The sequence below is a fragment of the Magallana gigas genome, chromosome 1 (genome assembly GCF_963853765.1).
Source record: "Magallana gigas chromosome 1, xbMagGiga1.1, whole genome shotgun sequence".
NCBI lineage: Eukaryota > Metazoa > Mollusca > Bivalvia > Ostreida > Ostreidae > Magallana > Magallana gigas.
Genome location: NC_088853.1, coordinates 30884727 through 30910521, shown reverse-complemented (window position 1 = coordinate 30910521; position 25795 = coordinate 30884727). Strand labels below are relative to the sequence as shown.

Here is a 25795-nt window from a genome sequence, read left to right as displayed (position 1 = left end):
TTGGCAAATTTTTTGCGTATTTTTCCTCATTGAAATATGGTTTAATTGACAGGGAAAACTACTGCAATGTCTATTGTTATGTTATGCATATACTGAACATTACCATCCTTTAAAAGCGTGCATAAACTTTTATATAAAATCGGACCAAGCAGCTTTAAAATAAAAGAATTTATACCATTGTAATTACATGTGAAAAAAAAACTTCAAACCGTAAACAATACAAATACAATTATACATTATGTAGCAATTTATATAAAATTTATGTTTACCATAAACTGACAGTATTACGTCCAATATTTACTAAAATAATCTTGTGTTAAGTAACAAAAAAGGGAGGTTAACTTTTTTCACAAACCGAGAATTCACCGTTCTCTAAAACAGTTATATTGGGTTTTTTTTTCCTCAATTTGCCATCGTCTGATGCAGTAATAATTTTAATTTTAGAATGAATGCAATAAATTAGATTTTTTTGGTAAGACAATGCATTTTAACTTGTAATGCGACAAATAATAAATAGTTTATCAAACTATCAACTTACTTGGCATCATTTTGTATAACAGGTATGAGGAAACGAGTTATCCATGATTTGTAATACATCAGTCAGTCTATTAAATCAGTAATAACCATTTACATTTAAAACAAGAGGACCATGGGCCACATAGCTCACCTGAGCAACACTAGTCATAATAAAATCAGCTTTTCGGATATAGATACGAAATATTAAGGAAATGTAGTAGAATATATCCTTGATAAAAAGAATTCCAATTTTCTGTCACAAAATTCATGTAAAAATTTGACTCCCGAATTTTAGCCCCACCCTACATATGGGGATCATGAGATGAACAAACTTAAATATATCCCACCTGATGATGCTTTCACACAAGTTGAAGCTTTTCCTGGCCAATCGATTTTTGAGAAGAATATTTTTTTCTAAATATTCCTACGTAAAATTTGACACCCCTCCCCCCCCCCCATTGTGGCCTAACCCTACCCCCGGATTTCATGATCTGAAAAAAAAAATGAAATTGACACTACATGAGGATGGGTTCATATAATAATTTTTTTCTGGTGAAATGGTTTTTGAGCGAGATTTTGAAAAATAACACTGTTTTAATGCTTCTTAATTAACTCCCTTTAAAAGAGGGCGTGACGCTTCATTTAAACGAACTTGAATCCCCATCATCCAAAAATGCTTTAAACCAAGTTTGGTTTAAATTGGCTCAGCGGTCTGGAGAGGAAGTAAAAATATTTTTAAAAAATACAGATGGACGGACAGACAGACGGACGCCGGACGTAAAGTGATCAGAAATGTTCACTACAGCTTTCAGCTCAGGTGAACTAAAACCATACAATTTAACTTAAATGTTAATTTACAACTTGGATTAATGACAGCTTACAGTTCTTTGAAGACGGAGTGGCTAACATTCTAAGTTTTGTTATCAAAAAACTAGCATATCAAAACTGTAAATCAACGTTAATTCGTGTGCGAGAAATGTATCTGTTGTTGAAAATACTTCTCGCCGCGAAACAGTCCTCAAAGGTCTATGGTATTTTATAATCCATATAATCTACATCTTGATCGTGTAAATAAAAGCTGATGCGAACCAGTTCATCTCTGGTATATCACAAAATAAAGCTGTCATGAATAAAAGTTGGTTTACAGTATATGTTTATATATTTTTTTTATTAAAATATCAGAAAAGAGATAAATTATCATCTATAAAATTTTAAAATATTTGTAAAAACATTGAGTTGTTACCAGGGCTGTTTAATAAGTTATGTCCTAAATGTTCATTAATTCTTTTGTAATGATTTTATAATCGTTACTAACACTTTTTGCAAAATTGGAGCCACGAGACAACTACTTCGAAAAAAAATGACATATTCACTTTCTTTGTGCTGTGGCGTCTGTTTGCTATCTCTGAGCATTTTGCTCTATATCTATCAAACACATATTGTTGTCATATGTCCTATGTGGTTCAAAGTAATGAATTGAAAGCTTTAACGTGAGAGCTATGGTGCCTTCCCGACACGGTAACACGAATGAGGATAAGTTTTGAGGAAGCCAGGCAGGAATACCCCCCTCTCCCCCTTTAGCGGCACACCGTAAATTCTCTGCATTTTCCCTCCTACCCCACCAGACAGACAAGCTCCAGGACCTCACAAGGATAGTCGCTTGGACAGGCACAGCCCAAAAACATAATACATACAATCAACTTTCTTGCGTTACTGTGGTGTTAATTATTTTTATATTGTTTCAACAACCACTTGGTGTCTCCTTATCCCCAATTGTTTTTATACGACTTATTCTAAGAAAACGGAAAAAACACACGTTAGCATAAGATGCACTTATGACAAATTGTCGAGATTACATTTAAAAAGGGGGTAAAATCTCCATGATTTGTGATTATGTAGAGAGTTCCGGTTTAAAATTAAAGGGGATTTTTGTATGGTATGTGAGAGAATGTTTGCCGTCTACATCTTCTCCAAATGACTTGTGAAAATGTATTCTACTGCCATAATAACTTCATTGACTTTGCTGTTATATCTATGTGTATTAGAGTTGTCTCAATGCTACGGTATGTACAGTTCTTTAAATATTTACTTCACAGTAAGTAATACTAAAGAGACAGTATAGCTGAAAACACGTGTGAATAACTTCAGATTTACCCATTGTATCGTTAGGAAATAAGAAATAACGTTCATGGTAATAGCTGAAGTACACAAAAATCCCTTTCACATACCTAATTAACGTAAATATAAAGTTCCGGGAATTAAAGGGTCGTACATATATCGTTTATTTGTACCACGTGGGCTTTGATTGACAGTAATTGATACGTGCTGAAAACTACAAGATCTCCGTCCGACTACGGTCATCATGGTATACGAGGTTAGAGGGATTTTTAAACGGAACACATCGTCACTTACTCGATAATTTGTAAATGGTTTACCAATTTCGGTTCATTCTAATATGAACTGACATAAATATATCAAATAACCCTTGAAGAGGCCTCAATTACACAAATGAATTTAGGTTGTAAAACTCCTATGATACACACGAAAATTACATGCTTACAAAATAATAATTGTGGTTATGTAAAAATTTTGAACAATTATTACCTGAGAGAAGTAGAAAAAACATATCTTTATCAACAAACATGTCCAGGAGAATCATCAGAAGCCCCGCATGTGATTTGTTTACAATACATATGCATGAATAATAGTATAGAAGGCTGAACCCCGTAACACGTTGCGATGTAGATATGTGATAGGTTATACGTAATTATTAATTTTAATGAAATAATTAGATTTATTTCATGGAGAACTTCGTAATTTTCTAAAATTTTATACATTCATAAGTAGTACAAAAATACCGAACCCATTCGGATATTGTTTTCTAGTCGGGTTTTTTTTATAAGATGCGCCGTACTGTCTCTTTAAAATTACCCCTTTTAACCAAAAGGGATGATATGTACATTAAGCAAATTTAAACGTAACTTGATTATATCCATGTATATCTTTTTCAATTTTGTTTATAAAAGATCATTTTAAACAAAACAAAATGATGTTAATAAATGTTTATCATGGTCATCTTTATTGGGCGGAATTTTTTTTTTAAGTTGCATCTGTAATATTTCCGGACATATTTGGTAGACAAACAGGATTTTCAGTTGTTTCTATCAAGTGATCACATTGAGGTATTAATATGATGTCAGCTGCTTACAAGTCAGCAGGAGAAAGAACGTTAATTCATTGTTGAGTAATGAGTCATTCAATACTTGACTCACTCGTTCATGACAGTTCTGGTGTTCTTGTAAGTCTTACCGTCCATCTTGGATATATAAATCGTTTAGAGTGTGTGAAAAGATTTTGTCCGTGCTAAAAAGAAAGCCTATTATGTATGTGGTAATCTTAAAACGATGTTTCTAGCTTTGGATTCTACTGTCTGACCGGAAAAAAAGCAGCATAAATGAAGTATCCAAAGAAGTGGTGTGACGAAGATAGAAATAGTGGATTATTTTGCGAGTTAAATGGACAAGCATACCTCACGAAAAGTTATTTTTTTTCTAAAAGAAAACCTTGTTTTCAACTTATTCAAACATTTTTGTCGGTCGTAGAGTTTTCTCAAGTCAAATATTTTTAAAAGGGGAAAACTTAAGATTTAAGCGTTTTTCAATACCCCCCCCCCTTTGTTGTCGACCGTTCTTGTTCTTCTTTGTTGAAATTTTTAACTATTTATATACTGTCGAACACAAGGTGGATTACTTATGCGAGAGTGTTACATGCCTTGTTAGCTAAAATGGACTATCGCATCCACAGATACTAAGGCAACTGCACAAATGATTCATATATGTTTCGACAGTATACATTCTGAAGTAATGACAATACTATAAAAAATATTTTAGTTACGTAATGAAATCGACTTACTTGGTGATATAACGTATTTTTCCCTAATTGCACTCTTCAAACAGATTTGTCCGTTTTCGAGATTTATCATTGTTTTTGGGTCGCGAAGATTTATTTACGTCACCGTTTACAAATCAACAAATCAGAAACGATTAATTCAAATAAATATAAAATATATTGAAATGTCAATATTTTTCGGAAGAGCTAATATTACAATCATTGTCTATTCGTGTATATAGAGATAAATAGTGAGATTATACTACTGAATATAACAAACCTAAATATTGCATCTGTATAGACGAACATATCACATTGCTACTTGATCACTATCCGATAACAAGTTTGTGTACAGTGGGGTGTTTTATTTACAGTTAATGTGGCTCTAAATAAACCGACATACCAGAAGTTCCCATATATACCTGGGGACGACACCTATGACTCAGGCAATGCTGTAGACGGACTGAAGGCAGATCTGACCTGGAATGGAGGACAGTGTGTATATTCATTCTATGAAGAAACTCCCACATGGTGGGTGAACCTGACTAACATCCTCAGCATCCATCACATCACCATCTACTTTATGACAGGCAATTTTCCATGGGGTAAAGTCATATTAGGAACTTCTTGTTTGTTTGTTTGGTTTCTGTTTGTTTTTTCCTACAAATTTATAGGAAAACAAAATGTGCAACATAGACTCGTTGACATCTGTGCACACTTTGGTGTGAGTCGAATACATCAAAATGAACATATTAACATATTGCATCATTAAAAATCGTATCATTGTGGAATGAATCAGCGTTTTAAAAGTTTTGAATTTGAGTTACTGTCAAAGTTAATTGACCTATTAACATTAGTTTGTTTAAATTTGAATATAACTTGAATTGGTTTTAATGCAATATGCACGCCCATAATATTGTGACGAAGGAACTTGCATGATACAATATAAAGGAATCGAACAGTGTGCTACAACTATAAGCAAATCATTTGTTATACTTGATGCATGTTTTTCAGGTTATATTGAGTTTTTAATTATTTCATTGCTATTAATTTGCATCTTATATATATATATATATATATATATATATATATATATATATATATATATATATATATATATAAAATCAAAAAAGAAAATGAACAGTTCCAAAGTTTCTATTCACTAGCGCTTTCTGGATTTACATCCTTCTTCAGGTGAACGTTTGCTTAAAGTTGTAGCACACTGTTCGATTCCTTTATATTGTATCATGCAAGTTCCTTTGTCACAATATTATGGGCGTGCATATTGCATTAAACGTTCACCTGAAGAAGGATGTAAATCCAGAAAGCGCTAGTGAATAGAAACTTTGGAACTGTTCATTTTCTTTTTCTTTTTTGATTATTTATACTGTGTGATATCACCTTTCACTCATTTTGGATTATATATATATATATATATATATATATATATATATATATATATATATATATATATATATATATATATGTGTGTGTGTGTGTGTGTGTGTGTGTGTGTGTGTGTGTGTGTGTGTAATAGTTATCACGGTACCTGAATCTTTTTCTGCGCTGTTCATTTCAGGACTCTCTAATCCATACACGTCGTCTTTTCTGGGATTCTCCTTGTATGTGTCAAATACAACTGATATATCACAGGGAATTTTATGTTTCAAAGACAACAATTTTACGAAACGCACCATCCCTGCTGTGTTCACCACAAACTGTTCCATACCTGGTCAATACGTCATATACTACAACGAAAGACTGTTGAATGGTTCATACCCAATAGATTATTCTGCACATACCCAAATCAACTTATGCGAGGTTGAAGTGTATGGTGAGTGTTTACTTTATTCATTGATGTATCTCTATATTTATCTTTTTTTTATTATTTTTTATCCCACCTGAGCCGTATTTCAAAATTATGATATTATCATTTCAAGGTTTTGTTCAACCTTACTTAATAACACTTATCGTGCTTAAACCGGTCAACAGGCTACTTTTTCAAACATATATTTCTTTTTTTTTGGTACCCCAAAACCCTGGTTTTATCTGTATTGATATTGCCTCTAAACACTAGAGAAGAAAAAATAAACCTTTTCTTTATTTTTAGAATGATGTCAGCGACTTTAAACAAACATGTTTATAATTTGACTTAATAACATAACAAAAATACAAAATGTTTTATTCATTTTTAATACTGATTTTTGCACACACAAAAAATGATTTTGTTTAGCACCAGGTGCCTGACATGTACGGTCAACTTATACAAGGTTTAAAATGAGGATGAATGTGACATTTAAATTGCAGTTAAAATAGTTTAAAGAGTATTGATACATATACATATATATATATATATATATATATATATTTATATATATATATATATATATATATATATATATATATTTATATATATATATATATATATATATATATATATATATATTATCAGTACATAGGAATTCAAGAGCAAAGTTTTGTGAGAAAGACATGTCTATATCTTGAATAATGCATCGTATATATTTTCGAGCGTAACAATTTAAAAAGTTGTTATGTTCTTATATAATTTTCTTATTTAAAGCTAGATATTGCAATGTATTATTTCAGGATGCCCTACAAATGGATACTATGGAATTAACTGTTCCTCTCCCTGTCCAGATATTAACTGTCAGTACTGTCACATAGAGACGGGCATCTGTCAGGGTTGTAAACCAAAGTATAGAGGACACCAGTGTGAATTAGGTAATTCATCTAGTACCTATATTTTTTTTTTATCACGTGCGTTTGAATATATTGACTTTCAACTCCTTTGTAAATGAAATTAGTTTTTAAGAGAAAAAACATGTACTGTGCCCCTGAACAGAATTTGTACAAGTTGACGTGATGATAGATAGATATTTATCGACACTAAAACAGAACGAAGACAGAAAAAGAGGAATATTCGATTTATCGGTGAATTAATCGATCCAGATAGATGGATAGACATATAGATAGTTTGTTTCAATTGTACCAACAAATGCAACAAAAGATGTAATGGTTGTAACACTGTAGATGGTTTTTGTGATTCTAGATGTCTTCATGGCTGAAAGGGACACAGACGTTAAAAAAAGTAAGAACTTTCCTCTGAACCGTATCGAATATTTACAATGTTTTGTTTGTATATCTTCGTTGACTGCAATACCAAATATATTTTATATCAATGGGGAAAATGTTTTAATATGTGAATAGACAGAAATATAACAGAAACATGAAATAAACAAAAATTAACTTTTCATAATGAATTTGAAAGTACGAATAGGTTAATTTTCATTGCGTGCTCTTTGGCTGCTAAAAGAAAGAAAACCTAGACGCGATTTCGTTGCGAACAACGAGAAGATATTCCAGCTGAATTTCAGAAGGTGAGCTTAGACTTGAGTGGATATTCGACAATGAAGCATGTTTTTTGGAATCTGTACGGATTCTTTTTGAAGGGTTAGACTTTTTTTAATCAAGTTAGATATGGATGTCACTCTTTTAAATGTTAAATGAAAGCTCTTATCATTCCAAGGACGTGTTGAGAAATTATGGGTTTTTCTTAAGATATCTTAAGGATATCTAGCGTTTTAAGGGCCGATCCTTCATATCCTTGTAGAGGTTGATAAACCTAATTTAAATGAATGCATATTTTAGGGAACTTTTTTCTGGGCATCTTCTCTTCTTCATTTTTTCTTTATATTCATCTTTTTTAAGACATCAAACTTGAGTTTCGCATTTCAAGATATTGAATGCAAATAACTTGAATTTTAAACGCACATAAATGCGTCATTTTTTAATTTCATTCATACATGACCTTACGAGGCAACATGGTAAGTTTAATATCGCTGGTGTCAAACACTTTTCCTCATGTCTAATCACTTGTTTTCTGATCCTGTAAAATGTATCACCTTAAAAGAAACAAAGGCTAATTGTGTTTAACTTTTTTTTCAGAACATTGGTAATGATATATATTGTACGTGTAATGTTTAAAAATGTCAATTACTAGAATAAAGAGAAAATGTAGGTGTGCATGTTTTGTGAAGTACTTATATCAAGCAAAACATGATCACAACATGAATAAAAATAGCCGTTTATTTGTTTCCTCCTAGCGATTGTTATGTTGAGAAAGATATATCTAAGACTAAGGAAACTTCCAGAGAATATCCCGAAGAACAGACTGAAATGAACATTTCCATGTTTGAACATATTAACTTATTATATTAAGAAATCGATTTAAAGGGGAAAATAATGATTTGCAAATATAGCTGATGCTTAATTGAATTATTAAAGGAAATATCATTAATCTGAAACAAACAAAATAAAATTTAGTCCTCAACACTTTTTTATGGATTAAACACCCCTGTAAGTGTTTACTATAGTACATAACTATCATTGTATATTTCTTTTTTTATATCACACAAATTTGGTATGCCATCACTAAAAAAAAATTCAACAAAATACTGGACCTCAGCAAATACAAATATTTAATTGTTTTCAGATCTAATAATATAAAGTCATAAAGACTATTTATTTATATAAAGACATTCTTTTTTTAGTCGTTTACCGGCCAGTTTACCCGTTTATCATCACGCATTACAAAGCAGCAGATGGCGTTGTAGATTTTCAATGATAGATGAAATAATAAAAACTATAGTGTTGTTGTGTTTTTGAAACGCAACAACAATATGTAATCTGTAAGAATATCGTTGTTTGAAAACTTTTGAAAATACAATAAATTGTACAAACCAACAATGATAAAAAAAAGATCGTTCACTGAAAAATCATATAAGGTATTGTAATTTTCGATTTGTTTGTTACATAGAGATTCATGGATGCCATCAACAAGTTCTCCTAGTTTTCCTCATTTTACTCTTCAACTAAATCAATATAATCCATAGGCAATTTCGCCACATTTGATTTTTATATGTATTGCCTTTCATATGATAAACATATGTGGACGATATGTGTATCAAATCATATACATGTATATTACACAAGTTTAATCATATGAGTATCAGATGTGACAGATCATGTGGAAATCATATGAACACTCATATGTGGATCATATGAAGCAATAAACATATGACTCCTTAAAGACCATATGTACATGTATAACACAAATGTAATCATATGAGAATCATATGAAAGAAATCAATGTAAATAAATTCTTGTATTTTTTTTTTATTTTTAATTAAAAGATTTCAATAACTTACACATTAATTAAATGTCAATTTTAAACTACATGAATTTGTGTTTACAAACACGTTGACGTTATATATGCCATATTGAGGATTTAGTATACGACAATGACACAATTAATAAAGTATTTGCAGACATGCGTGTAGAAGATAAATTAAAATACACATGTATTTCATTGACATTTCTAGTCCAGCCCGGACGCGTGTATGATTGAAACCGGATTGAGGAATAGCAACAGTCACAGAGTCCTAGTTCATCAGCATAATTGTTGAGGATGAAAATGCTCTTTGTATTGTACAACCAGATGTTGCTTTGTGCCATGCTGGGAGGTGTAAGTTTGGGCAAACTTAGTTATGGTGAATACATTTGAGATCTTATTTTGCAAGTACAGGTAAGTGATCTGACTTGATGGAAAGTTATCCGTCACTAAATATTTTGTACACTACGAGTTTGTAAAAATATAGTCTAACATTGTGCTTACTTCCTTTTTTAGGCCTGTCGTTCCGCGAGTAACATCAACAACAGTCCTCCAACGAACATGGTTCTGGGCTGCTCTGGCGGCACTGCACCAGGTCATATCTAGTACTTGTAGCTCTGCCTCTGCATCTCACCTTCAGAATTTTTTGGACGTCCCGTTTTCCTCTTGCCCTGTGGGTTCCAGGTAAGGGCTTGATGTGTAATGCTGGATGGTAGTTTCCTCAAGGTGTGTCCTATCCAGCCCCACTTCCGACGTCTTATTTGCATTTCTATCGCTTCTTGTCCTGCTTTCTTTCATTTTAGATGTTTTTGTTGTCCTCCAGGTCTCCACTCCATATAGTAGGATATATTTCACATTGGAGTTAAGGATCCGCAGCTCGGTGGTAAAGAGGATGTTTTTAAAGGACCATTTTTTTCAGCATGGAAAATGCAGTCTTTGCCTTCCAAATTCTTGACTTGATGTCAGACTCTGTGCCACCCAGTCTGCCCACCACACTCCCAAGGTAGATTATGGACTCGACTTCTTTGATGGATGACCAACTATAACTGGTATCAGGGCAGTGGTGTTTATCTTCATCAATTCTGTATTCTTCAGGTTGATCTTTAGTCCAATTCCTGTTTATGTAGTTTCCAGGCGAGCTGTCTTGTCCTGCATCTTATTGTGGTTGTGTGAGAGGAGAGACAGGTCATCAGCAAAGTCTAGGTCGTCAAGTTGTGTCTAAAGTGTCCACTGTATTCCAATCCTCCTGTCTGATGTGGCAGTCTTCAGAATCCAATCGATAACTAGGACGAAGAGTAATGGCGACAGCAAACATCCTCGATGAACTCCTGTTTTGATTTTGAAACTGTCAGACATTTGGCCAGCATGGGTAACTCTACATTTCATGCCTTGGTACACTACAGCCAACGCGGATCCCGTATTTTTCCTTGGTATTTGATACAAATTAGGGAGACAACTTTCTCGGGTACTGCATAGTGTCTCAGTATCTTGCAGAGAGTCTCTATGTCCACACTGTCAAACGTTTTCTCATAATTAATGAAGTTGACATAAAATGAGGATTTCCACTCCAGTGATTGTTTAAGTTTGAAACGTAGGATAGCTATCTGGTTAGCACACGATCTGTTGCTTCTGAATCCAGTCTGCTGATTGCAGAGTTTTGGGTCGACTGCCTTGCTCATTCTCTCAAGAAGTATCCTGTTGAGGACCTTGCCTGGCACTGACAAGAGCCATTCTTGAGCATGTTGATTGCCCTCCTGATCTCTGTTTTTGTTGGAATGTCACAGTTGATCGAAAAAAGTGTCGGCTGGCTGTATGTCCGGAGGTCTTCCATGTGCTGGTCTATTTAAAAGCTCCACCCATCTCTTCAGTTGTTCATCAGTTGTCGTGAGAGGGTTCCCATTTTTGTCTTTCAATTGCTTGTGTGTCTGTTGAAACTTGTTGGAGAGCTCCTTGGTGACCATAAAGTTTCCTCAAGTTTTCCTGTTCTTCTGCCTCTTCAGCTTGTTTGGCTAGGTTGTCAATATGATCACGTTTAACTTTCCTGATGCTTTTCTTTACTTCTTTGTTTGTAGCTATGTATTCCTTCTGAGCTTTTGCTTTTGCTGCCCTTGTCTTGCTGTTATTCAGTGCCACTTTATTGTCCTTCCTCACATCTAACATCTTCATAGTGTCTGCAGATATCTACTCTTTGTGCTGAGTTTTTTTTCTTCCAAGGACTTCTTCACATCTCGCAACATCTCGATGATAAGCTCCCACTGAGTTGTGATGTTGGTTTCAGTGCTTTCTAGCTAATCTTATAATGGATGGAATCTGTTAGACAGGCTGGTGTGGATGCTGTTCTCACTTCCTTTGTCTTGAGGAGACTGACATTGTATTTTTTCATCTTGTTTGTTGTGTTATTGAACATCTTGAGACGAAGTCTAACTGCTGTCATCAGTAGATGGTTGTCTGATGGAATATCTGCTCATCTCATTACTCTGACATCCTTCCATGCTCTACCGAATTTCTTGTTTATGCAGATGTGGTCGATCTGATTCTCTGTTATGTGGTCTGGTGATTTCCATGTGGCCTTGTGAATCCGTTTGTGAGAGAAGAAGCTTCGTCTAATCGCAAACTGGTTAAGAGAGCACAGGGTCCACCGCCATAAAACTTTGAGAATTCTCAGAAAAATTCTCAACTCAAGTCTTGAGAATTTCTCAGCTAAGAAAATTATCAAAATCACCCCCATAAAGCCACTTGAGAATATTCTTAGCTGAGTAATTCTCAAGACATGATTCATAATGCATTTCGTAGTTTTTTTTTTCCTTTACAGTTTGGTCAATGGTGTTTTCCATTTCTATTTATAGTTCCGCGTGCATACATTAATAGGCTCTCCTTTATTGTAGACAGTTTGACATTAAAAGAAGGGAATGGGAGGAGGTGAAGAAAAAAGTATTACAATGTGAAGTCAAGAAATAAGTGTCTATGTGTGTATTTAATGGTGAATGTATGATTTATCTTTTTTATCAATCTATTTACACAAATTGAATGAAAAATTAAGCAGATTAATTGATGCTTTCAGCGATTTTTGACTGTTAAATTTTACACATGCTGGACCTATGAGTCTATTGGGCATATATATTTTGAGTTTTTGAATACCCAATAAACTGTACATAAATATATATAAATTTTACACTCATCTGGTGTCTGCAAATGATCCGGTATTACATTACTATTTACAAAAAGCCTAAGTCATATAATTAAAAATGATAGAATTCCAATAAAACTGGATCGATCGAGTGACCAAATCATATTAAGTATTCGATATACCAATGATATGGATAACTGACAATATATATTTCATTATTTATTAAAATAATTTAATGAAATGGCAATTAAGAATGTTTTTATGCATGAAAATATAATGTATAAAGTTAAAAAAAAGCCACTCCAGGTTTAAAGGACAATGATAGATAACTATGAATTATTATTAAAAGACTCTTATTGTTTCACATCTTTTCTTTTTGAAGGTAAAGAAAAGCTTGATGGGCTGAAGCGTCCCAAGACTGGTGGTGGCCCCCCACTACCTCCACTTTTGTCATAATAATACATGTATAAACTTAAGGTATTTTAACATCTCTCTGTTACTCAAATTTGATACCAATCCAAAGTAGGATAACTATTAACAAAAACCTATTTAAATGTTTGTCAAAATTGCAAATTAAATTTGTTTTCAATGAAATGTTAAAAGAAAAAAGAATAAATTAACGACATTTAGCATGTGAGTGTATGTAGATCGGAGAGTTGACTAAATTATTATGAATGCGCATTGCCCTACATTTCAGCTAGAACAGATAGATAAGTAGTTTGAATGTCCAAAATAAGTTTCTGTTTTTTGAGGAGTAGAACTTTTTTTCAGAGTTAACACTTCCTTTTCTTCTTAGATTTTAAGAATCTCTTCCTCTAGTCGCTGGTTGTCTAAAGTTAAATTGATTTCTTCCAATTCTTCAAGCTTTCTCTTACTTGATGCACTCTCTGAAGTAAATTATTAAATACAAGTACATGTACTTCATATGATTCATCCTACTTATAAACATTTTAAATTTTTATTGTGAGAGAGAGAGAGAGAGAGAGAGAGAGAGAGACTGCATAAATATATAGATATATCTATATAAATCAATGTATTTATCAAAAATTGGAATGAATATGTACAGTGTAAGAGACAAGGAATTTTATTTGAAAAAGCAAGATATAGTGTTTGTATTGTGTGTGCATGCACCTGCAACTCTTTTGAAACCCTAGCTCCTTTACTTTTGTTGCCACTTCACCGACAGGAAAGATGATTTGGGATCTGGCAAAAACAGCGACGATGGCGGCAGCAACAGCTCTGACGGATCTTCCAACAGATGACTCTGAAATTCCGAGACTGTCCACAATCAGGCGAAGGTGGGCCCCAGTCGCAACAAAACACAGTAAGACCTGCAGAAGTGAAGCCCTCTTGGTGTCTGTGATCACCTGATCCTAAACACCTTTGACGATGAAATTAATGGTGTCTTTCAAAATCTATTAGGATGATAGATTTCGAACTCCTCAATCGTCTCCAATTGATCCAAGGGATTACTTCTATATCTGAAAACCCTCGGACGAACTAAAACATTAGGTCGTCTTCGATTTCGATGCAATCTTCTGTAAGGACAGCCATTTTGTTTGCTTGAGAATATTCTTAAGTCTACATTTTTGTAGACTCAAATATCTGAGAATAAAACAGAATTTGAGAATTTTTATTTTGCCCAACTTTTTTATGGCGGGGCTGAATCTGAGAATTGTGGAGTTGAAAATATTCTCAGACTTGAGAACATTCTCAGACTTAAGAATGTTTTATGGCGGCGGACCCAGATCAGCAACATCCTCGTTCATGCGGCCCAATCCTTGAGTGTCCATGACTTCATTGTAGCCAGTGTTGTCGGCTCCAATCTTGGCATTGAAATCGCCCATTAGTATTGTCATGTCTTTCTTCCCTGCTTTATCAAGAACTGTCCGTAATTGCTGGTAAAATGCATCTTTCTATTCATCATCAGCGTCGTTCGGTGGGGCGTAGCATTAGATGATGTTCAAATTGATCTTGCTACTCTTAGTGCTGAACTTTGTTGTTATTTTCCTGGAGTTAACAGGTCCCCGACCAATAAAAGCTCTTTGTGCCTCCATGGATAACATCAGTTCTACGCCTTCTGTGTGATGGGCTCCCTCCTCAGTGTGTCCAGAATACAACAGCGTTTCTCCAGTGTTTAGTCTTATCTGTCCCGGCTACAGCCACCTCATCTCGCTCAGTCCTAAGAGACAGGTGTTGTAGCGCTTCATCTCATTCGCCACGTGTGCTGTTCCCCTGGCTTCTTACATTGCTCTGGTGTTCCAAGTACCAATTCTAACGACTTTCCTGGATGTCAGAAAGGGAATCAACCCTGCAGCTCCCTTTTGGCTTTTGTTGCTCATCATCATTCTTCCTCTTGAAGAAGACCCAATGCAGTTTAGTAAAAAAGAAAAAGGTTTCACAAAGTATCTTTAAATGAACAGTAGGTACAGCAATATTACAACGATTTTAAAATCCAGAAAAATATAATGCTTGATAACATGTACGTGCATTGAACTGATAAAGCTGTTGATAATGTCACCTGCTATAGCCACATGGACATTCTTACTGCAATATTGAATTTGTGTGCATAACAATGTAAGTAACTATGCGCCGGTAAGTATATACTAAAAATTATATTCTCTTATTAATACACTTTACATTGAAACACCGCCTTGACCAGAAACGTTCATTTTCAAAGGGCGAGATCACCTTATTCTTGTTCTATACTACACAAAAATGAATGAAACTCATTTTCATGTATATTATTTTCAAATGTTCTGGAAAAATACTGATTGTGTTTTAAATGCTTTAACTATTACAGAGTGTGGGGAAGTGGATAGTATTAATAATTTCTTATATGTGCGAATACATTAACCTATACGATTGCCTTTATTTAACAGCCTTTAAAAAGTAGAATGCATATATATTTGACGTTTACAACTGAATCTCTAACTTAATCTATATCTGTCACCCTGTACCATGCAATCAAAATCCTTTGTAATATAATTCAGTTCCAATGGTAAGTGCTGTACTCGACGTGAGTTAGATATGCGTAAAATTCGAAAATAACCCATTAAATGAAAACAAAACACACTTTTTATAGAAATGTCACAAAATTGTTAACGCAAACCAACCAATTTTCGTTACTAGTTTTTATTGTTACGAAATCGATATTTGTAAAGAGACAGACCTTGCTTTTCCGTGATGAAAAAATAAGTACAATGCATCTCATAATTACAATTACCTTGGTTTCAATCTGTTGCCTATGGTGTATTTTTGTCGATTATCAATTAATATAGCACACTGTAGCAGGAAGTTTTTACAATGAAATAAAATGAACTTAAAATAATTATAATATAATAATAATATAATAATAATAATATATTTACCAAACCAAGCGACAAATACGATGTCTTAAGAGGTTATGTTTTCTTGAAAATATATTTTTGTGAATAATTATCAACACTGACAAAATTGAATGTTATGGGTTTTATTGTTCAAGGGAAGCGCAACATGTCTCATTTCAGGAGTTTTTTATTTAATCAGTAACATTATATTTTAATTTTGCTATAAAGCTTTGAATTTAAGACGTCAATGATTACGTATCAATACATTAAGTCTAAAACAAAACAAAAATCTTAGAAAGAAACGGGCAGTGAAATTACTATTGAAAACGTCTTTAGAAATTTAAATACTTATAATTTACTAGAATAAAAGATCAATATACAGAGTACATTAGTATCATTGATTTTTAAAATTAATGAAAGATACATAAATTATATCACAATTTTCGTGTTATCTGCTGATGTAGCAACACATTTTTTAATCAACAGTGGGTTTTGTATGATTTAATTTTTTTAAGATAATGCTTTTTTGCTAATAGATTGAATCAATCTAAACAAAAATAATATCTACAATATTGTAGATTAGATTTTGGAGGTGCCCACAACACAGAACAGAATGATTTACGCATTTGTCAAAATATAGAAGACGACAAAAACAATGCATTTCCTTTTTGTAGTAACACATCAAATCAAGATGATAAAATATCAAACTTTGATATAAAAAACATTGATACTAATAAAAGCATTCACAAGGAAAATCTTTATGAAGATTTATGTATGAAAGACGAAACAAATACGGGTGTTGATATTAACAACTTGGAAAAGATTGTTGGTAAAAACTCAAAAAATATGAAGACGATGGTTTTAAGAAAGAATTTGCAGTAGATTATTAATCGTTGATAAATTAGAAGGCATGGAACGATTTTTGTCAAATTTTAAATTTATAGTTAATTGTTTTCAAGGCTTAATTAATGCAGTTCGTATGATCAACAACAACTTGAGAGTCAGTCGTAGAACTATAAGCAAGATACAGAGCTATGTAAACCAGGCTTGTGGCCTGTTTTTGTGTACATTTACAGGATGAATGACCATCTTTAAGTTCTCCTTAAAGATAGCTTAAAGGTAGCTTTATGTGTAGGTACAATTATTTGAATATAGGTACAATTGAATTGAAGATAGGTGTAAATAATTATACCTATCTCTAAAAAATTATACCTAGCAGAGTTGGGGTCAATTACTTTGAAAAGTAATTAATTACTTTCAAATACATTGACAATTTTATCAATTACTTGCAATTACAATTACATTGATTTTTTAAAATGTAATTAATTACTCTCAATTACTTTGATAAATGTAATTAATTACATTTCAAATACTTTATTAGTTTTATTTTTTTAAATCTTGAGAACATATACATATATTAACAGCATTAAGATATACAGAGCTTTATGTATGGTTATGTTTTTAAAGGTTGTATAGTTCAGTTCAGATCAGATTTCTTGAAAATTTCTAGAATTTTTTTAAAAATTAAATTCATTAAGTACCATTGAGTTAATTTTTGGTTCTGAATAATATTTTCTCTATAGTGAATTAATTTTTATTCACATATTAAAACTATGTTTTTCAGAAAGTACAACTTTTGGCAGTACAGCATAAATGTATAAATAATAATTGCCACAAAAATGAGATATGTTGACTCCCTTAAGTCTAAAATCAATGGGGGTTCTTGGGTATTAGAGGAGTTCACACCTCCACAAAATTAGATCTTTACCTATTGCCCTGGGCAGTGTGTTATGCTGTAAAAACATATTAAACATTATGGGACATATAATTATTGTATAAACAAAAGTCCATGCCAAACATGTATAAAATCTATTTATCATTATAAGACACCTTTTAATATTTTAAACTTGGAAAAAAAGTAATTGAGATGTAATTGAAAAGTAATTGAAAATACACAATATTTTTGGAATGTATTTAAATACATTCAATTACTTGTAATTGAAGACAGACTCAATTACAAATTACTTTCAATTACTTTGAAAAATGTAATTAATTAGACTCAATTACAAATACTTTTTTCAATTACCCCATCCCTGATACCTAGGTACAAATGAATTAATCAATTCAATTAAAGATAGGTTCAATTGAATTATACCTATCTTTAATTCATTTGAAGATAGGTAAAATTCATTTAAAGATAGGTACAATGGGTTTCGCCCACGTCATTATGCGTTAAATGGCGCTCATGTACTATCGGTTATACAAGTATGGCGTCGCGATCATATTTGACATGGAGCGTTGCAAAATTGAGGGCTGAATTGGCGACAAGGGGTGCCAGTGTTGGTGGCAGAAGGACAGATCTTATTGAAATGTATTATTTTTTTTATTCAAGTTTGTTATGGCTATGTTCCTCTTTCATCCCGACAAGTTCGATACAATCATGCAACATGCACTGTAGTAAACATATATACATTACGAACGACTTCACCTGCTTGTTTGCATTAATTAACATAAATATCGTCACCATAGAACGTATACTGTATATTGAAAACGTATCATAATATAATTATTTCTTATAAAGACGTTAATTTGTTGCAGTAGCTTTTGTTGTGTTTATACACAACCCCGAATTTTCTCTACAAATGCAACCCTACGAACTAAAAACGCTTCCTAAAATCTATGTTTTAAATCTAGGTCTATTTTATGTTGTTTATTTATTTACACATCAAGTTAAGGCGAGTTTTACTATTGGTAATGTTAAAAAGAAATATTCGGAGACCGTTTGGTATTAAAATTTTGTAAATTGAAAGCCTATGACAGGAACAGATATTTTCAGCCCCCTCCATTAGAAAGTGTCCCTATCCCTGTATCCGTTGGCTGGCCATTGTCAGGCTATCAGCAGTTACAGAAGGAACACAAAGTTTTCTTGCCAAAAATAACAAAGGAACAAATAGACCAGTACTTTGATTACCATATGGCAGGTAACAAGTTAAAATACAGAATGAGAAGCTTCAAGGTGTTACCCTGTAATTACTAGAAAATCACGAGAATTTTTCAATTTCCTAAATCTTTTTCACAAATTAAATTATATCTTTGACAAATGGATTTGATTTTACCATTTATCATTTTTAATTAATTTATATGGTCAATAGTTTATATACTCAGTTGTGATACACAAAACTATTTCTCATTAACACTGATGAAAAGACAACATCTGCAAAAATTGTCCCTCCTAAAATGCCACAATAGTATACCCAAAGGCATTCAATTTGTTGTTCACAGTGATAATTAAGTCATTGTAATATTTCTGTGCTTTATAAATGTCTACATTTCTTAAATATTTTCAGGTGATAAGCAATTTACAAAGGACATCAAGGCAGTGTCAAAGGGTTATGCTATGTTTCAAGGGAATAGATGGCAGGAATGTTCTGTTACTGTTAAAGACAATGCATATTCTTCACAGGGATTGTCGGGGCAGCAATGAAAAACAAGGTAACAGTTTCATAAAAGCTTAGCAAAATATTGTAAATATCGGTGCGTCTTTTTACCCCAATGAACCCCAATGAAACCCAATGATACCCCAATGAACCCCAATGTTACCCCAATGATACCCAAATACACCTAATGATACCCCTATGATACCAAATGATATCCCAATGAACCCCAATGATACCCTAATGAACTTTGAAATATTAATACCCCAATGAAACTAAATGTGTGCATAGTTAAAAGATCTTCTGCGCAAGCGTGTGAATAAACACCGCAAATGTATATAATTGATATCAAGGTGTTTTTTTTCCATTTTGTTTTTGTTCATTTTTGACCGAAAATTTTCCTAATTCTTTTTTTAAAAACTATTCTTTAAAATTAAATTAAAAAATCCAAACCATTGCTGAATATTTAGAGGAGCTGGCAGGGTTTTAAAAAATCCACACTGAAATGGATGATATATACCATTTGTTCCAAGGTAAAATTTCTCTATAATTTATTATTACTGTCCCAAATAAGAATTTAAAGCAATTGGGGAGCAAAATTAAAAAGCTATTGGGGAGAGAGGGGTTATCCCATTCAACTTTCCCGTTTTCTGCATTCATCATTTATTCGTAAAGACGTAGAACACAATCCGTTCAATGTTGACAAATAAAGTATAAGTATTAACTACCAATCTGCCGTGCATCTTCCCAATTCAAGGGTTTCTGATCCTTCTCAAAAATCGGTTTATATATAGCGGAGCGGATCAGAAACTCTTGAATTGGGAAGATGTCTGTCATGGTATAAAATGAAATTATAAAACGCTAGCGTATTGAGTGTTTATTTGCATCAGATTTGCTTAAATGTGTGCATAGTTAAAAGTATCAGTCCAATTGTTAACTCGCCTTAAACATCCGCGTTCATGAAAATTTATACACACCCCACCGACAATCTACAATTGCTATTGCGCACCCCTTTCCTATGGAACGCCTCAACTGCCTCATATAGGTAATCTTCATAATATGATGATACTTTAACATTACATGATGGTACTTCAACATTACATGATGATACTTCACCATTACATACTGATATTTCAACATTACATGATGGTACTTTAACATTACGTGCTGATACTTTAACATTACATGATGGTACTTTAACATTACATGCATGGGGGTTTAAGGCAGGGGATTTGGGGCCGCTTTGAGGCTGGAAGCTTCTGGGTTATAGAAATTTTGTACGGAAAAGTCTTCGAATTTTTTACTTTTTTTTTAAAATATCTTTAATAAAAGTATTTAGAATTTTTAAAGATTTAGAGATTCGCCCTTGGAAGCTCCTGGATTCTAGAGATTTGTAGGATGGAAATTTCAAGGCATATCTCTGCCCCTTGTATATATTATTTTTTTATAAAGGTTCAAAGAGAGAGAGATAGTGTGTGTGTGTGTGAGTGAGTGAGTTAACAGTGTACATATCTCTGCCCCTTGTATAAATTATTTTTCTATCAAGTATGTCGACATGCAAGATAAATATGTTGACCAAAACCCTCTGCCTTGCAGAAATATTAGAAATATTCTTACGAATATTCAAAACGTAAAATCGCCCAATGAATATTGTGTTCTCGATTACTAATTGATTACTGTCTGTCAATTACTTTATCAAATGTGATCGTTGTTGTACATTTGTATGGTAAATATTAATTTTCTTTGCATCTTGTGAAATTTTTCTAGTTCAATTCAATTTCTTTTTTGCAAAAGACATACGTCTTATAGCACATATAATGGTGAACAATACAAAAATATACTAGGTAAAAATGGACATAGGGGTGCTTGAAGACAGGGTCGCCCCCCCCCCCCCCTTTCCACCCCCATCCCCAAGTATATAGATCCCCGGGACTTCTTCTAATCTAATTTATTCATTCATTGCCAAAAATTACTCTGCTACAAGTATTAATGAGGAATTTAAGTGAAGAGATAATGGGTGATTAATCAAAAGCAGATTTTAATATCAATTTTGATGATAAGGGCTTTCCATTTATTCAGAATTCATTTTAAACAAACAATTTGTTAAAAATTCAGATCCTCTATATATAAAATACAATACTTGTTTAAAATATGTAGAAGGTCTGATTTTTAAAAGAATGTTTCTTTTAGGTAATTTTGTGGAATGAATGTACATGTATAAATGAGAGAGAGAGAGAGTGTGTGTGTGTGAGTGAGTGAGTTAACAGTGTACAATATTATTAACATGTAACATATACCGTATGTAAATCTACGTAAGATATTAACAAAAAATATTTTAAAAATACGAAATTCTCTCTCAGGTTCAAAACTTTCAATAAATATTTGAATCTGAATAGATTTGAAGTTATCATGTAACTAAACTGGATAAATTTGAAATAGGAGGGTTTCTTAAAGTAGTAAGGTTTTATGTAAATGTTATTAAAGCTTTATATAATGATGTTAAATCTTGTGTTGTCGTGAATGGGCGCTTAGGCGATTATTTTTGTAACAATGTCGGTCTTATGCAAGGTGAAGTGCTATCTCCAATTTTGTTTAATCTATATGTAAATGATTTTTAAATGATTTTTTAAAAATCTGGATGCATACAGCACGAATTATTATCATTAAATTTGCTTCTACATGTACTAATGTATGCAGATGACATGGTACTTTTCTCTGAATCTGTTGAAGGTCTACAACTACTTTTAAATGAATTGTCACACTATTGCATAACTTGGAACTTGTGTATAAATGTTGAAAAATCAAAAATTGTAGTTTTTAGAAATAAGGGCAAAATCAAAGTATAACGAAAAATGGTGTATTGGTAATGACGTATTCGAAATCGTGGAACAATTTACTAATTATTGAATAATATTATCTATACATTAGACCCGACACGTTAAAGGTGCCTTGTGTTATTGATATTGGGGATGTTTTGTATATTTTAATACATGTATACATGTATACATATATTGATAATGTTTGGTGTTTTTTTTTTTACGAAACTAGAGGTACTGCGAGTAAGCTCACAAATGAAAATATCAAAACTGAAGTCTTTCTCTAAAGGAAAAGAATCGATATGTCTCTTTTTCTTAAAGTTATGTTGAACTAGCACAAATGACCAAAGCTCCCATCAGGACATAATTACAGGTCACAAACAATCTTTGAGTCAAATTTTAGCTTTAAAAATTCTAATCATTTCCCATTTTATAAATAGTTCCTGTTTGGAAGGATAACTGTTGAAATTGACACCTCGAGAAAACCATTGTCAACCGACGCCAAGCGGAGGTTGACAATGGTTTTCGAGGGGTGTCAATTTTTACAGTTACCCTCCCAAACAGGCACTATTTATTTTATTATATTGAATGTCTTAGTTTTAAAGAAAATTTACTGCTTTAAATGGAAATGACGTGGATTTTATAGCGAACCGTACGCGCAAGATTTGCGCACATGTAACAATTTTTGTGTTACCCGTTGCCAAATGTGTTGCTAAAGCTGAGGGTATTAAAACGAATTACCAACTGGGTTTAAACCAATCAGATTTCAGTATTTAACATGAAAGTATAAAAATACAAGATATGGCCCAATCGGTGAAAAAACGGCACGTAGTTGACATTTCATTTGTGTAACATGTTGTTACATAAAATTCATTAAGTGTATCAATTATGAACATACTAAGTATCATTTGGGTATTTCAAAGTTCATTGGGGTATCATTGGGGTTCATTGGGGTATCATTAGGGTATCAATGGGGTTCATTGGGGTAAAAAGACGCACCCAACAGACCTATACCTCCATGCCATCAAGTTCAAAAGACCTAAAATTGATTTTAAAAAATCTTTATCATAATATATCAGTAATCTATTGAGATTCTAAAAAGTTGCAGAATTGCTGCATGAAATAATTGGGTAATTTGATAGACCATAGGGAATTATTTCGTATGGAAAACCAATGTATCTGACACTATCTGTATACAATAATGTTCTTTATAGGTTTCTTATAACTATAAACTGAAAATGGACAAAAGTCCAGGTGATACCTTGAATTGTGACTGCGAATGTCCAGCTGGAAAAGGACCCCATGGGAGCTGAAAGCTCTTAGCTGCTGTGTTACTCATGCTGCAGCATTTTACAGAAACAGGAAGTGTTGTAATAGACAAAAGCTGCACTGAAAATCTGCAGCTTTTTCACAAGCCAAAAGCAACCTATCATGGTAAGGACAATAGACAAAAATAGGTTTGGTATATATACATGTAGTAGGATATTTTCATTTTATTTGGACACATATTATACACTATTAACTAAGGACACATATTATACACTATTAACTAAGGAATGTACCGGAAGATATCCAAGTTAACTACCAAAGTCCAAGTTATATTTATTTTGTGTATTGTATCCCAAAGATTATTTATAACATAGTCTTTCCAATTTTACTGTTGATTTTTTCTCCATCAGTTCTGAGTGACCTATACTATTGAGAATTTTACACAGTTCATAGGTACAATATCTATTTGTATAATTGTCATTTTAACTTTATAGAGCAGCTCAACTGAATACTCTTTATTAGTTAAGTCCTTCTGAATTCAATAAATAACAATATCATTCTGTACATGAAATAAATGTATGATTTGTATTTATTAGGGGTACCAGTGGATGCAGAAAGTATCCTATCAAGGAAAAGGCCTTCTGATGAGTCCTTGGAAGATCCGCGTCCTGCAAAATTCCGTAAAGTGCCAGGTTACCAAGATTATGTAAGAAATCTACTAATCAACTACTGTTCAATGACATCAGAAGATATTGCTCTCCGATATCTTTCGGAAAGGCCAATGTACAGGTTTGTTTGTTATACAGTAATTTATTTAACATGCATTATATCTAGCTCCTTGTATGAACACGTTAAAAAAACACTTTCATCTTTTTGTAAACCTATTACCAAGTAAATCTTAACTGGCCAAAAGTTATATTTGTTTGAATGTGTCCCAATGATTATTGCTCAAGCTTAAACTTTACCAGATACATACCTAAAGATTAAAACATCATGTTTATAATTCTTACCAATTTTACTTAAATGTTTAATTTTTAGGATGCAGCTGTCGACCATTATTATACTAGAATTCCAATGACAGAGTACTAGGTAGATGAAGCAAACAAGGTAAAAAAAAATATTTTTTTTTTACAAACAATCAAAGATCTTTGCTAAGCTAAAAAAATAAAAATAAAAATAAAAAAATAAATATGTATATGAACAATGCACTGTTTTCAAACTTTAAATAGGTAACTGAAGCAGATGTTGGAAGAATCGAAAAAGAAACTTGACAACAAGCATCATCAAAATTATGGTTTCATCACAGATCCTGGCGTCTGACAGCTTCAAGATTTGGAGAAATCTGCAAGCTTACTTCATGAAGAAATATCAAAAAACTATGTTAAAATCTGATGTCTGTTAACAAAGCTATGCAAAACAGTGCCTTGGCACATGGTAAAAACTATGAGTCAAAGGCACTGAAGTCATTTGAGTCAAGATACAGCTGTAAAACAAAACCAGTTGGTGTATGCATTTCAAGATCTAAACCCCTTTAGGTGAAACACCAGATGCATTGTTGTATGATGATTGTCTTGTGGAAGTAAAATGTCCATATTCAGGAAGAAATAAGAAGATTCTTCCTGGCAAGCATTTCAGATTTTTAGACTATAATGAGAAAAACGAAGTTATTTTGAAACGGACAAGCAATCATTATTATCAAGTGCAAGGGCAACTTCACATTTGTCAAAAGAAATCATGTTACTTTGTTGTGTACACATTCAGTGACTTGTTTGTTGAGAAAATCAATTATGATGAGGAATACTGTACTGGGTCACTTATTCCAAAACTTGAAACATTTTACACCAAGTTTTTCAGACCTTTCATTGCTTCTACTCTTTGATTTGTTATACTTTTTGATGAAAAAGAGAAAATAAGTTTTAAAGTGCTTAGTTTAAGTACTGCAAGTGTTTCTAAATATGTTTATAATTATTATTATTTATAATTATTATTAATATATAATTATGATGGCCATATGCGTAACTCTTTCAGTTGGTAATACATAAAGTTTAGCCATGTATTGAATCTGCATGACACAGAATATTCTGATATGCCAAAAATAGAGCTAACTCTACATCTTCATCTTCTTTAGCCTGTCGCAGCTTCATGAGTACCGTGAAAAGTTGATCCTTAGGATCCATAAGTGTTGTTTGATGGGACAGTTCAGAAACACAAGGTCCAAGGTAGTT

General features: G+C 32.7%; 1 protein-coding gene and 1 long non-coding RNA gene across 2 annotated transcripts; both read left to right on the top strand.

Moving 5' to 3' along the window:
• The first annotated feature begins 2442 nt into the window (after nt 1-2442).
• LOC117687581 (uncharacterized) lies at nt 2443-14472 on the top strand. The gene is made up of 5 exons (XM_034464354.2): nt 2443-2579; nt 4779-5009; nt 5984-6238; nt 7012-7146; nt 7475-14472. The coding sequence occupies exons 1-5, from the start codon at nt 2504-2506 to the stop codon at nt 7630-7632; spliced, it is 855 nt and encodes a 284-aa protein (XP_034320245.2). The 5' UTR covers nt 2443-2503; the 3' UTR covers nt 7633-14472.
• Nucleotides 14473-17636: 3164 nt separating this feature from the next.
• On the top strand, nt 17637-25470 carry LOC109620907 (uncharacterized). The gene is made up of 6 exons (XR_010707556.1): nt 17637-19032; nt 19399-19543; nt 23516-23735; nt 24167-24359; nt 24609-24677; nt 24800-25470. It is a non-coding gene; the product is annotated as an uncharacterized lncRNA (long non-coding RNA).
• The last annotated feature ends 325 nt before the right edge of the window (nt 25471-25795 follow it).